This window comes from Pristiophorus japonicus, chromosome 5 (genome assembly GCF_044704955.1).
Source record: "Pristiophorus japonicus isolate sPriJap1 chromosome 5, sPriJap1.hap1, whole genome shotgun sequence".
NCBI lineage: Eukaryota > Metazoa > Chordata > Chondrichthyes > Pristiophoridae > Pristiophorus > Pristiophorus japonicus.
Genome location: NC_091981.1, coordinates 266,645,929 through 266,659,729, shown reverse-complemented (window position 1 = coordinate 266,659,729; position 13,801 = coordinate 266,645,929). Strand labels below are relative to the sequence as shown.

General features: G+C 41.8%; 1 protein-coding gene across 2 annotated transcripts in view; it reads right to left on the bottom strand.

Moving 5' to 3' along the window:
• The window catches only part of ptprn2 (protein tyrosine phosphatase receptor type N2), a 1,205,047-nt gene that overhangs the window by 150,572 nt on the left and 1,040,674 nt on the right, over positions 1 to 13,801 (bottom strand). For both annotated transcript variants that reach the window (XM_070881617.1, XM_070881618.1), the window contains one exon: positions 6,193 to 6,411. In XM_070881617.1, the coding sequence (XP_070737718.1) occupies positions 6,193 to 6,411 (219 nt within the window). The remainder of the gene's footprint in view (positions 1 to 6,192; positions 6,412 to 13,801) is intronic.

The window sequence follows — 13,801 nt, the reverse complement described above, 5'->3', positions numbered from 1 at the left end:
CTTGTATGTTTCTATGAGATCCCCTCTCATCCTTCTAAACTCCAATGTAGAAAGGCCCAGTTGATCCAGTCTCTCCTCATATGTCAGTCCAGCCATCCCGGGAATCAGACTGGTGAACCTTCGCTGCACTCCCTCAATAGCAAGAAGGTCCTTCCTCAGATTAGGAGACCAAAAATGAACACAATATTCCAGGTGAGGCCTCACCAAGGCCCTGTACAACTGCAGTAAGACCTCCCTGCTCCCATACTCAAATCCCCCAGCTATGAAGGCCAACATACCATTTGCCTTCTTCACCGCCTGCTGTATCTGTATGCCAACTTTCAATGACTGATGAACCATGACACCCAGGTCTCGTTGCACCTCCCCTTTTCCTAATCTGTCACCATTCAGATAATATTCTGTCTTCGCGTTTTTGCCACCAAAATGGATAACCTCACATTTATCCACATTATACTGCATTTGCCATGCATTTGTCCACTCACCTAACCTGTCTAAGTCACCCTGCAGCCTCTTAGCGTCCCCCTCACAGCTCACACCGCCACCCAGTTTAGTGTCATCTGCAAACTTGGAGATATTACACTCAATTCCTTCATCCAAATCATTGATGTATATTGTAAAGAGCTGGGGTCCCAGCACTGAGCCCTGCGGCACTCCACTAGTCACTGCCTGCCATTCTGAAAAGGACCTGTTTATCCCAACTCTCTGCTTCCTGTCTGCCAACCAGTTCTCTATCCACGTCAGTATATTACCCCCAGTACCATGTGTTCTAATTTTGCACACCAATCTCTTGTGTGGGACCTTGTCAAAAGCCTTTTGAAAGTCTAAAAGGCAACAATAAGACTAACACTCTGACTCATACATGGTATTGGGTTCCTAGTCACTAAAACAAATGAACACCCTTTCTAATCACGAACTGCACTATGGAATTTTGCAGAAACGGACAACTTGACATCAAGTACTTTTCATTTTCTCCCCTCTTCTCAAGGTGCTGATTATTGGTGGATATAGTTCCAATTCCCATAGCTGCCCTCGCCCAAATGGCCATTTTCAGATGTGAAATTGGACAGTACACACTGCCAGGCTGTTCAGTCACATGCGATCCCCTCCTCATCCAACATCCACAGTTCTAGTCATCATCATCATAGGCAGTCCCTCAGAATCGAGGAAGACTCGCTTCCACTCTAACAGTGAGTTCTCAGGTGACTGTACAGTCCAGTATGGGAATTACAGTCTCTGTCACAGGTGAGACAGACAGTGGTTGAAGGAAAGGGTGGGTGGGGAGTCTGGTTTGCCGCACGTTCCTTCCACTGTCTGCGCTTGATTTCTGCATGCTCTCGGCGACGAGACTCGAGGTGCTCAGCGCCCTCCCGGATACTCTTCCTCCATTTTGGATGGCCTTGGGCCAGGGATTCCCAGGTGCCGGTGGGGAGTTGATGGATACCAATCAGGAATCTTCCCTTCTCTGGCTCAGAGGAACTGTGACCTTTTGTAGCATCCCAACTACTGCCCTTTCTGAGGTCAGCTCACCTCATCAAGACCACAGATCAAATCTGGGCCCATCAGGCAGTGCATTTCCCCACTTGGCATAACTGTTAAAGAAACTGTCTCAACTTGCATTAGCTTGTTAAACAAGAAGCTATTTGAACCAGTAATACATCAGCTTCAACCAGCTAAGTATTGTTGAATGCCACTGAACATCAATTCTTGGTATGTCATCGAATTGATAATCACGATCTAATGGCAGCAGAGATAGATGTGATGTGTGCAAGTGAGCTTCACTTACTGTCTCATGCATTTCTCCTTCCCTGTCCTAATCCCCTTCGAAAGACCTTCCCTCAGCTACGTGCCTCTCACAGTCCAGTCAACCATCTCTATTCACCTATAGCTGTCATTAAACCAATAAATATAAGATCTCCTTCCTTATTAACTCAACTTGAGCTCATTATAAAATCAATATGGACTTAACTGCTGGGCCCTCAGGAGGAAAGGCAAAAAAGGTCGTACGCAGAAACTTAAACAAATCCAGCACTGAGAAAAGATATTTAATTACCAATACAATTAATTAGGACCGTCATGCAGTGGAAAATTTGCTTATAATAATCGGAGCTGGGATGTGTTGGACGTGTTTAAATAATGTGAAAATCAGACTCCCAGCCCCCCTGCATTTTAAGATGTAACAATGGAACTGTTTCAGCGATATTACAAATACAAATTTTAACCCAATCGATATAATCTTGCAATGTTATTGTTGTCATGGCCTTTCCTCTTAATGGGCCCAATATTTGGCCCTCTGGTTTTTTTCGGCGCAATTACCGCTGACTTTCTGCTCTCAAAACAGCGCCGAAAATATCTCGCTGCATTCTCCCCGCTCTGTGGACCCTCCTAGTGCTTGGCGTGGCAATCACTGTGGGGGGCAGAGCTAGGGCCCTACGCTCAAAAGAATGCCAGCAGCTCAACGCATGCGCACTGGAGGTGTCACGCATACGCAGTAGCTCCTCTGCAGTTTGGGACCTGATGTCGGACAGTCATTGTTGCTGGATGGAAGGAGCGGGTGCCGGCAAGCCAATATTTATTGGTTTAATGACAGCTGTAGGTGAATAGAGATGGTTGACTGGACCAAGAAGCATGTAGCTGAGGGAAGGTCTTTCGAAGAGGATTAGGACAGGAAAGGAGAAATGCATGCGACAGTAGGTGAAGCTCACCAGCACACATCACATCTATCTCTGCTGCCATTAGATCGTGATTATCAATGACAGGATCGGTCCAAGTCAGCATGGATTTATGAAAGAGAAATCATGCTTGACAAATCTTCTGGAATTTTTTGAGGAGGTAACTAGTAGAGTGGACAAGGGAGAACTAGTGGATGAGGTGTATTTGGACTTTCAAAAGGCCTTTGACAAGGTCCCATATAAGAGATTGCTGTGCAAAATCAAAGCACATGGTATTGCGGGTAATGTACTGGCGTGGATAGAGAATTGGTTGGCAGACAGGAAGCAGAGAGTCGGGATAAACGGGTCCTTTTCGGAATGGGAGACAGTGACTAGTGGGGTGCCGCAGGGCTCAGTGCTGGGACCCCAGCTCTTTACAACATACATCAATGATTTGGATGAAGGAATTGAGTGTAATATCTCCAAGTTTGCAGATGACACTAAACAGGGTGGCGGTGTGAGCTGTGAGGAGGATGCTAAGAGGCTGCAGGGTGACTTGGACAGGTTAGGTGAGTGGGAAAATGCATGGCAGATGAAGTATAATGTGGATAAATGTAAGGTTATCGACTTTGGTGGCAAAAACACGAAGGCAGAATATTATCTGAATGGCGGCAGATTAGGAAAAGGGGAGTTGCAACGAGACCTGGGTATCATGGTTCATCAGTCATTGAAAGTTGGCATGCAGGTACAGCAGGCGGTTAAGAAAACAAATGGCATGTTGGCCTTCATAGCGAGGGGATTTGAGTACAGGGGCAGGGAGGTGTTGCTACAGTTGTACAGGGTCTTGGTGAGGCCACACCTGGAGTATTGTGTACAGTTTTGGTCTCCTAACTTGAGGAAGGACATTCTTGCTATTGAGGGAGTGCAGCGAAGGTTCACCAGACTGATTCCCGGGATGGTGGGACTGACCTATCAAGAAAGATTGGATCAACTGGGCTTGTATTCACTGGAGTTCAGAAGAATAAGAGGGGACCTCATAGAAACGTTTAAAATTCTGACGGGTTTAGACAGGTTGGATGCAGGAAGAATGTTCCCAATGTTGGGGAAGTCCAGAACCAGGGGTCACAGTCTAAGGATAAGGGGTTAGCCATTTAGGACTGAGATGAGGAGAAACTTCTTCACTCAGAGAGTTGTTAACCTGTGGAATTCCCTGCCGCAGAGAGTTGTTGATGCCAGTCCATTGGATGTATTCAAGAGGGAGTTAGATGAAGTCCTTACTACTAGGGGGATCAAGGGATATGGCGAGAAAGCAGGAAGGGGGTACTGAATTTGCATGTTCAGCCATGAACTCATTGAATGGCGGTGCAGGCTAGAAGGGCCGAATGGCCTACTCCTGCACCTATTTTCTATGTTTCCATGTTTCTATGTAACGCCCCCCCTTTGAACAAAATGAAACTAAACTAAAAAAATCCTAACTAACTCACTTACACTGCCGCAAATTAAATGTGCAGAATGGGGATTTTTAAAATACTCCAGAAAAATCAGGCCCAATGTCTTTGTTAATGGTGCAGATTTTTTTTTAATGATCACTAATGCAAATATTAGTATTCAACAACTTACTCAGAAGTTAAAGCCGAGCATCGTTCGGACACTATCCCCCGATCTTCACTGGTAGCAAACGAGAGCAACAACACTAACAAATTCATCTTGTCATTTAAAAAAAAAATTGCAGCTGAATTTGCAGCATGGAGCTTTCTCACACCTGATGTACAGAATGATTGCTTGCTTCTTAATGTCAGCTTAAGTTTTTTCAGGTCAAATTATCAGATACACTCAGAGCTTCTCCAGGAGCCTAAATGAGAAATAGTTGGAGAATCAGTCAACTATATAGGTTTCTCATTGAGTGGGTTTTTTTGTCTATAATTTAGGATTATTATCACTATTGGCTACATCTGATAAATAAGGCTAATCTATTTATCTTTGTGTAAAAAGAAGGGACAGCATAGCATGTATGCAGTCGACAGCCTGTGGTGTTTTCCAATTTGAATGATAAATTGCTGTACTCTAGATTACAACTACATTCAAATTCTTGCTGATCTGCGGCATTATGGGAAATAAAGAGATTAATGGACATTAAAATATTTTCATTTTCATTGATATGAGAAGCCTCCGGCTCCTCCCATGCCCCATTTCTAGTAACCAGTTCTCATTCATTGATTTGAACAGCAAGATGAGGCAATTTAAACAACTAAAGCTCTTCACTATTAAATACAGAAATTCCACTGGTGATTCTTAGTGCTGACAACTTATGGTCTCGGCACTTTTAGATTTATTTTCTGAGGTTTGTTAAAATAATTTATTTTATGATTATTTTTAAATGATCAGATCCATTATCTTAAAACATGCTGGTGAACATCTTAGTACCGAATACTGCAACTGCTTCAAAATGGTTTGAAAATTGTGTCCTTTGTTTATCATTCATCCAGTGAATCGGGTAGGAAACTCTTATCTGAGAGATTAGTAAGTGTTTGTTCTTGTCACAGATTTCTTTGGCTTTGTAACTGTGGGCAGAATCCATTGGTCTGAGGAGCTGGCTTCCCCAACCCCACACCCCACTCCACCATCACTACCTTTCCTCATGAAACACACTCACATACAGCTCTAATCCGCACTCAGAAAACATGACTAATCTGTCGCACATTCTTGGTCAACTCTTTGACTACGTGGCAGTGTTTCTGGAGACCAACGGGTTCGTATATAGAACGCAGGCGGGTTTCCCACTAGCAACCCTTCATTTCGTCCGTCTCTCCTCCAGAGGATTGGCAACAGATTTTCAATTTTCCACGGCGCACGCTAATCCTGTCGGAATGATCAGTTGACCACCTATCTTGTGATATTGGCTGGAAAGATGGCCACTAAATGCAATTTACTGTGCAGGAGGGCAAACTGATGGTCAGAGAACTGCTGTGACTCTCTCACTCTCTCTCTCTCTCTCTCTCTCTCTCTCCTTCAGTCCAGCATCAAGCCATCAAACAAAAATGGCCAGAATATAATCTGAGCCAATGCACTGTTAGCACGATTAAAGTTATTAGATTATCCCTGATAATATTCTCATTTAGTTTTAGAAGTTTCCTTTTGTTTTGTTGAAGTCGTATGAAGTCATATTTTAATTTGAAGGTTTTTTTCTAATTAGTTGTGCCCCTTTAAAAGGAAGGGCCGAGGTGCACAGGTAAATTTGGTTAACTGTTGATAGCAGAGGGGCAGCCCAGTGTAAACCTGATGGATTGTTAGAAAAAAAGCATGCACTGTCAGCTGGTCTTGTTTTTTTAACCATCCCTCAATCACGGACAGATCTGAAAAGAATACACACTAGACTGAAGCAGACTGTAAATTATGCTCCATTGCAAAATAAGACCTAGAAGTACAGTGGATGCTGAAATGAGAAACGGACAATAGCCTTTTCTCTCATTTTTTGGGGGTGGTTTCAGATACGTACGGAAGTTATGAATGGCTGTCCAAACCCCTAAATAAAGACAATTATTACCTGGTAGGCATTCGTGGCATCTGAACCGGTGGTGGCATCATGTCCCAGTGTGCCCAGCTTCTCCTGCAGTTTGTGGTGAGACCGATGTCTGAAGCAGTAGATGACCCCTGATGCAACAAGCACCCCGATGATGCAGACGATGGAGATTATTGTTAAGATAATAAATTTGGTTGAGTCTTCTTCATTGGCCCGGTGGGGGAAAGCCCGCAGTTTGCTCTTCTGAATAGGTGGGGGGGGGGGGGAAGGAAAAGAAGGAGAAGTGGGTTAGAAATGAGTAAAGCCACGTTACCGGTTATTATTTCTTTCGAGGGTGTGATTTTATTTTCTGTAAAAGAAGATTGGAATCAGTCACATTCCTGTTTGTTCCTTCCCCACTGCGAGATCACATGGCAATTCATCCACGTCAACCTTCATCATTAGCTATATGAGTAACAATTAAAAAAAAACAGGAATGCAGATGAAAAATAAGCGAGCATATCAAGAGGAGCAAGATTCATTTTTGCACTCCCTTCCTTGCAATTGCCAACAGGAATTAATTTAAAGCCAGCCCAGTTGTTGCAAGATGAGGAACAATTAGCACTCTTTCTCGTACCTATTTTCACTTGGTTACAAATGGATTTTTTAATTTAACTCCTGAATGCTGAGCCAACCTATTCATTATCTCTATTATTCTGTTAGTAATTTTCTGCTCGGCATTCACGCAGCCAACTTCTAATTTACGATTGTAAGCAATGTATAGAGAGCTGGTTCAAGCCCAGTCCATTTCAGTCTTTACACCATAAAGGCCACCGAGCAATTATCAGTAGGCTCGACAGTCGGAGCTTGTCCCTAATTAGCCCTCTTGCCTGGATTAGCTGCTGCTGCTGCTGAGGCACAAGTTAATGGGAAGCTCACACTGAATAAAGGCTCCGAGATCTTCCTGCTTTGACTATGCACCGCAGAGAAGGATTGTGAGGCATTGTGACCCCCGGGAGCTGGATTGACAGCAGCCCCGGCGCTAAGCCATGCAGAATTGTTTTTTTTAAAAATATATCTGTGCTTGAATTCCCGCTTCCCGGGTGTCATTCGACTACTTAAATAAAAAAATCTTTATCCTTGGTCGTTCACTGAATGATCTATGAAGCAGAGATGGCCCTTAAAATTGAAACAGAAACCTAAAACTTTATTTTGTGCTTTTTGCTTTGAAGTTTTTTGCATTTTTGCAAAAGATATATATCTTCTAATATGGATGATTAAAATAAGAAGGAAAGTTTCTGCTCGCAAACTCATGAAATTTAGAAAGATTTCGGTCCCTTAATAGATTTGCCTGGCTGACTTACATTCATGTGAAGCAGCCAAACTTGAGCTATAAAGGACCTGAATTAGCGCTGTCAATCTTTTCCTTTTCAACAGCTTTCACATCATTCTCAATAAAGCTGAATACTTAAAATGTTAGGGGCTTTTGAGTGGTGGGTGGGGAGAGAATCCTTTTTTGCTGTAGTTTCAAACGATTTTGCATTAAGCAAGCATGGGGTTTAATTAGATATTCTTACAGAACACATACAAATAGAAAGAGATTGGCAAATGCTTTAATTTTAAGCACACCTTTAAAAAAAAACAACAAATATATCACATGTACTGGAATGGACAGCAATCTGACTATAAACATCACAGCGAAATTTGTTGGTGATTTTTCCTTAGTTAATAGTATATACTCTGCTTGTCTTTTAAATACCTGATGCATGAAACGTTCCTCGCGTCCTGAATGTTCTGTGATTAAATAATTAATGTGTAAGAAGTGATGAAGAGGAGCGCTTATGTATTTTAGCTACTGATTCAAATCAATCAATTTATTCTTCGACCTTTTGAAACAATATTAGAAAAATTATTTGGTCTCTCGGAGCCATAAAATAATGTCACTGAATGTATATCGAGATAGGTGTTTTATTTCCTACTTTATTATCTGGTAATATGTATAAATATTGATGGCAAGGATTTAAGGATGTTTTATGGATAGTGCACACGGTGGAGTTCAGTTAGATACCATTGTATGAAGGATGACGTGAACTATAAAATGCTGTTTAGAACCAGTCTTCAGCTCCTGATGGAATACCATGTCGATTAACAGAGATTGGACTGAATTTTCTGCCTAAAGAGTTTTCAGGGTTTTTGCAAGAAAATAAAAAGAGAAATGTATTTTTTTATACTTCCACCTAAAATCTACTTGAGAGTTATTATAAACAATTGTTTCATATGAATATTTATGTTTGAAACTCAGAGAAGTCACACTACTTTCCCTTTGTGATTTGTAGAATAGTATCTCTCAGAAAACTGGGGCTTCTATAAGGCATTAGAGATTGTGTGCCTAATGTTGAGCAGTCTAACTAACTGAGTTAAGATTAGCTATTAACTTGATCGGATCTGCTAAATTTAAGGATATCACCAAACCTATCTGTCAACTTTGTCACATCTTTTCAATTCAAATCCAACAAAGACTTTTTTTTTCTTTAGAATTATATGATTTTAAAAAAACGTACAAGAGGATATTTAACTGGCATTTGCTGACTAGCTCTTTATTTAATAGTGGTGAAGATTCTGAGTGCTGTTCGCCATCCCTGGAGTTGGAAGCTGAATTGTCTATTAATTCCATTTTTAATTTTAGCAAATAAAATTTAAAAAATAAATTTAGGGATCTAGTTGAAATATCCCCACAATAAGTTTCTGGTTTCTGTACAATTGTACACTTCACTATAAAATAAAGAAAACAAGCAAGAATTCAGCACTGCCAGTGTTTCAGTTTTGAAGAATATTCTAAGAAACTGGAGTGGAAAAAAAATGGATTTTTTTAAAGGTTAAAATGATTGGACAGTGTTTAAAATGTTGAGAAGGATTCGATAGGGATAGATGCAGAGAAGTTATTTCCTCTGACGGGAGAATCGTGAAGAAGGGGACATAATCTTAAAATTAGAACTGGGTCATTTATGAGGGAAATATGGAAGCACTTCTTCACACAAAGGGTAGTAAAGATCTGGAATTCCCAGCCCCAAAGGGCTTGTGGACGCTGGCGCAGGTGGAGCTTTCAAGACTGAGGTCCACAAATTTCTGTTGGGTAAGGGTATCAAGGGATATGGAGCTAAGGCGGGTGAATGGACTTGAGGTGCAGATCAGCCATGATCTAAATGAATGGCAGTGCAGGCTCAAGGGGCAGAATGGCCTACTCCTGACCCAATGTTCCCAACGACGCTCAACAAGCTCAGGCACTTCAGAATATTAGAGCAACATTGAAGACTCGTTTATTACCGTGGGCCCAATGGGCAATCTCTTGGTAAAACCCCAAGCTGGTTGCAAGCAGGCCCTACAGAGGACGTGTACCCTGGAATGCTTTTTAAAAAAAAAATTGCGAAAATAACTCAACTACTCGCGCAAGGAAGCGGCCATGAGTTAAATTTATTAATTCTGCAAGGTTGACTTATTTTACCGAAATGTCTCTCCATCTACTTCCGTGCTGACGTTTGATCCCAGTCTCGGAACCCTTTCAAACACTTTGGCAAAATCTGCGGTTCGAGCCATGTTTTGAGGGGGGCAGAGGGCAAGTGCAATGCACCCATTGGATATATATATAACCTTTTTCTCATCGCTCAGTATGCTTTAATAAATTAAATAATAAGCGGTATCGTAATTCTGATCTAGGATGAAGCAAATAATCCAAAAGAAAAGCCCCCAAAAGCTTTTTGAGCCCCCTCCCTTGCCCATCAATATTTAAACTTTTGTGTGTTTTCTTTTAAAAAAAATATTAAATGCGTTCAATCAAGCAGAAATAATCGTGTATTAACACTTGACATTACAAAATCCTTTCAAAAAGATATTACTAAAACATGAGGCATTGTCATTTAAAACGGCAGGAGAGAAAAAAAAGCTTTGTGTCCCTGAAAACCATTGTCCCTCTATATCACTGGAAATTGTACTTGCAAATTCATCATTCATTGCAGCCGAAAAGATAGGCCAGTTAATATTTAAACCATCTTCTTCAATATAAATTTCTATTTAATCGACAGTTGCTGTGATACTGCCATATGATATCGAAATCTGTAAAGTTAATTTTCTTTTCCTTTCTTCTCGTGATCACCTTCCTTATCCATACCCTCCCGGAAAAAAAAACTTTTAGAGGTTACCATGGTGCAAACCATACAAGCACGATACCGGAGATCGCTCTCAGTGCTCTGCTTTATTTTGTAAGTGAGTTTTTTTCTTTTAACATACGAGAAACAGCGAGGCATCAATTTATCAATCGGAACGGGGTCAGATTTAATAGTTTTACCTTTTCAAAAAAAAAATCTGCCAAGGCAAGGGATTTAAAGACATTTATTCTCTTGAGTGAGGGTATAAAGGATTACAGAAATCAAAAAGACAAAGAGCAGAAGGATTTCTGGAGGTTTGGCTTATTCAAATCACTGAGAAAGGTCACAGCGAAAGGCACAGACCCATTCATATGAGGAGACACAGTGATCTTTCAGTGACCTTAACACCATAGCCCACATCATCAGTAAGTGGAAAAATGACACTATGCCTGCCGCTTTTTTTTTTGTTTTGTTTTCCAACCTTCTAAACTTTAAATATCGTTTGCCACCACCTGAACAATGAAAATATTAGAGAGGAATTGCCAATGTGTGTCAACTAACGCTTACCCCCTTTTGCAATGAACAAAACAGACCGCAAATTGTGCCAACATTTCAAAGCTACTTTTTAAGATTCTTTGGAAATGCAGTTCCAACACTGCCCCCCACCCCCACCCCAGTTCCCCATCTCCCCCCATAACCCCCACTGCCAACTGACTGATGCAAAATTAATGAAAGTAAGAGCCTTCTTATTACTAAGCACACACACACACACACACACACACACAGATGTACCAAAGCACCCAGAGCATTTACTCAAGGTAATTTGCTCAAACCTTCTACAATTCAAAGAAAGTTGCTGCTGCTGAATTGGCACTTCATAAAAAGAATGATTTTAAAAGAGAAATATTTTAAAGAAAAACACCTTAATCAAAAAAATAACTACGACTGAAGGATCCTCACAGTTAAATAACTAAAAAACCCCAAGACAATCCGATCACAAGATGCAACAAAATTACTTACCTGATTCCATTTCTAATATCTTTTCAGTTTCAAAAATGTTAAGTTACTATCCTCTTAATGGAATGAAACAGGGGGGAGAGGCTTGACCTGACTGCTTCATTTTTCTTTGCTTTTTGCACTTCCAGCTTCAGATATTAACCGTCTATCATCCATCTTTCACAGGAATGAAACCGGCAGCTGCCTTGCTTCAGCTAGAACGCTTGCAGTGGTTTGAACTTCACAAGAAAGAGGAGGAGGAGGAGGAGGAGGAGAGAAAAAAAAAGGGAAGCACAAGATTCTCTTCTGTGGCCTCTCAGTCTTAGAATCAACCATGTGTGAGAGGGTGATGGATTTTTTGACCACAAAGTAGTGGTCCGAGCCCCTCCTTATATTGCCCAGCCCCAAAGCCCCTGTCTATACCACATGTCATATCCACTGGTTGCTATGGTGATGCTTCCACATGTTGCTGACAGTAATTGGATAAGAAGCATTTCTGTTAATGAACCTTACAGGAGTGCGAATATGAATGGATATCAATTTTGTCACTCATTTGTAAAGCTGCTTGAGATTTCTGTTTGTAGTCTGCTCAATTTTTTTTGTTGTTGTTTCCCCGTGTGTGAATCTCCACAATGTTGTTTTTTTTTAATTATCCTCCCTTGGCACCATTCACGATGTCAGCCGAGGATGACAATATTTGAGGATCAGACTAAATGAACCCACGTCCGATTTAAAAAAAAAAGGGATTTAGATTCAATCTACGGGTAGAAAAAAAAAGCACTGAGAGGAAAGGTGAATATAAAACCACAAAGTATATTAATTAGTTATTGGTGGGATTAGGCGAGCTTGTATAAAGTAACAGCTGCAGCAAACAGGAAAGGGAAAGAAAGAAAAGGGAGGGTGTGCTGGTGGTGGTGGAAGAAGACGCCGTGTCAGATGCAGATGACAAATCTTGGGAGGGCTCTTCAGTTTATCTTTCTATTCAATTCCCCTCCTTCTGTGTTTCCCCCATTGTTTCTTCCTGTGACAGCTGGAGATGGCAGGGCCCGAAGACTTGACAAAATGAGTCCTTTCACACCGTGCTGGCCTTCACATTTACTGAAAGAATAGCGTCCACAGCAAGGTACAATTTAAACAGAGGGGCAAATATGGCCTACAGCTTTAATTCTACCAGGCCCAAATCAACACGTCCCTCACAGGACCCGGGAGCTAATTATTCCGGCTTTAATCCACTGCCCATACTAGAAGCTGATTGATCTCAGGCCCTTGCATCTTGGCTGGTCTGACCAGGTCGGACTTTGCTTGATGAAAGTGATCAGCTTTCTTGTAGATGTTCTCAACTGACTTGAGATTTTCCATTTTTGTTTTGTTTTGTTGCAAAGACCCAGTCATCGCCGTAATCTTTCAGAAATCAGCGATGGATGGAAATAGGAAAGACAGAACCTCCCCTGCACCCCCCTTCTCCCCCCCCCCGCCGACCTGTCAAAAAAACAAACAAACTCCGGCCATACGTGGACAGACCAGCAAGCAGTGACCACCTAACAGGATGTGTGCAGCTCTGAAACGTCTTTTTAAACCTTCACAGTCTCGAGTAATCCTAAGTTTTGTTTTTCTTATTTATATATATATTTATATTAATTTTCAGTAATTTCAGATGCCATCCAGCACTGAGTGTTTCGATGATCACGGCTGTAATTTTTTTGCCTCTGGTACCCACTGTAATCTTCACTTAGGCTTCTGATGCAAACCTCATTTCCATTTTGTTGTAGTGACTAATGTAAATACATAATGATCAAATGTAAAAATTAATGGGTGTAGGTCACAGTTGGCATTAATAGCAAATGAACATTTAACACATTCTTCTCTCCATGATATTGGTGGAGGTACTAGCCCAAAATGAACAGAATGTCAAATAAACACATTAAACACTATCAAGGCCAACAGTAATTTTTACCCTTAAATGTGATTCCAGCCATCCACTCCCACACCATCCCACCCTAATCCCCACACCCCGCTTCCTTGCACCCTATCCCACTATGATCTCTTCAGCTCATATGGATTTGAAAAAGCAAACTGCTGTATCTTAATGCAGGTCAATGTGCATGAATCGGAACAGCGTCTTTATCTGTGCGAACCTCCGGTCGGCTGAAAGGCATTTGAAATTTGAAAAGTGTGTTCCAATGCTTACTGTTCCTGAGGCCGAATGCCACAGAGGAATTTTCTGACCTCACGCTCCCGGCGGAGAGCCTCGGCTCCATCGGAAATCCGAGCGCGCGATTTGTGTGGCCGTTTAACGTTGGAAATTTTCAGGGCAGGGCATAGCCCAGATTGCTGATAGGTGCTCATGGAGGGCGAGGCTCCCTCACTGCGGGCAAGGAGGCTGAGGGATCCCTCACTGCGGGCAAGGAGGGTGAGGGATCCCTCACTGCGGGCAAGGAGAGCGACACTCCTTCACTGTGAACAAGGAAGATGAGGGACCCTTCACTGTGAACAAGGAGAGCAACACTCCCTCACTG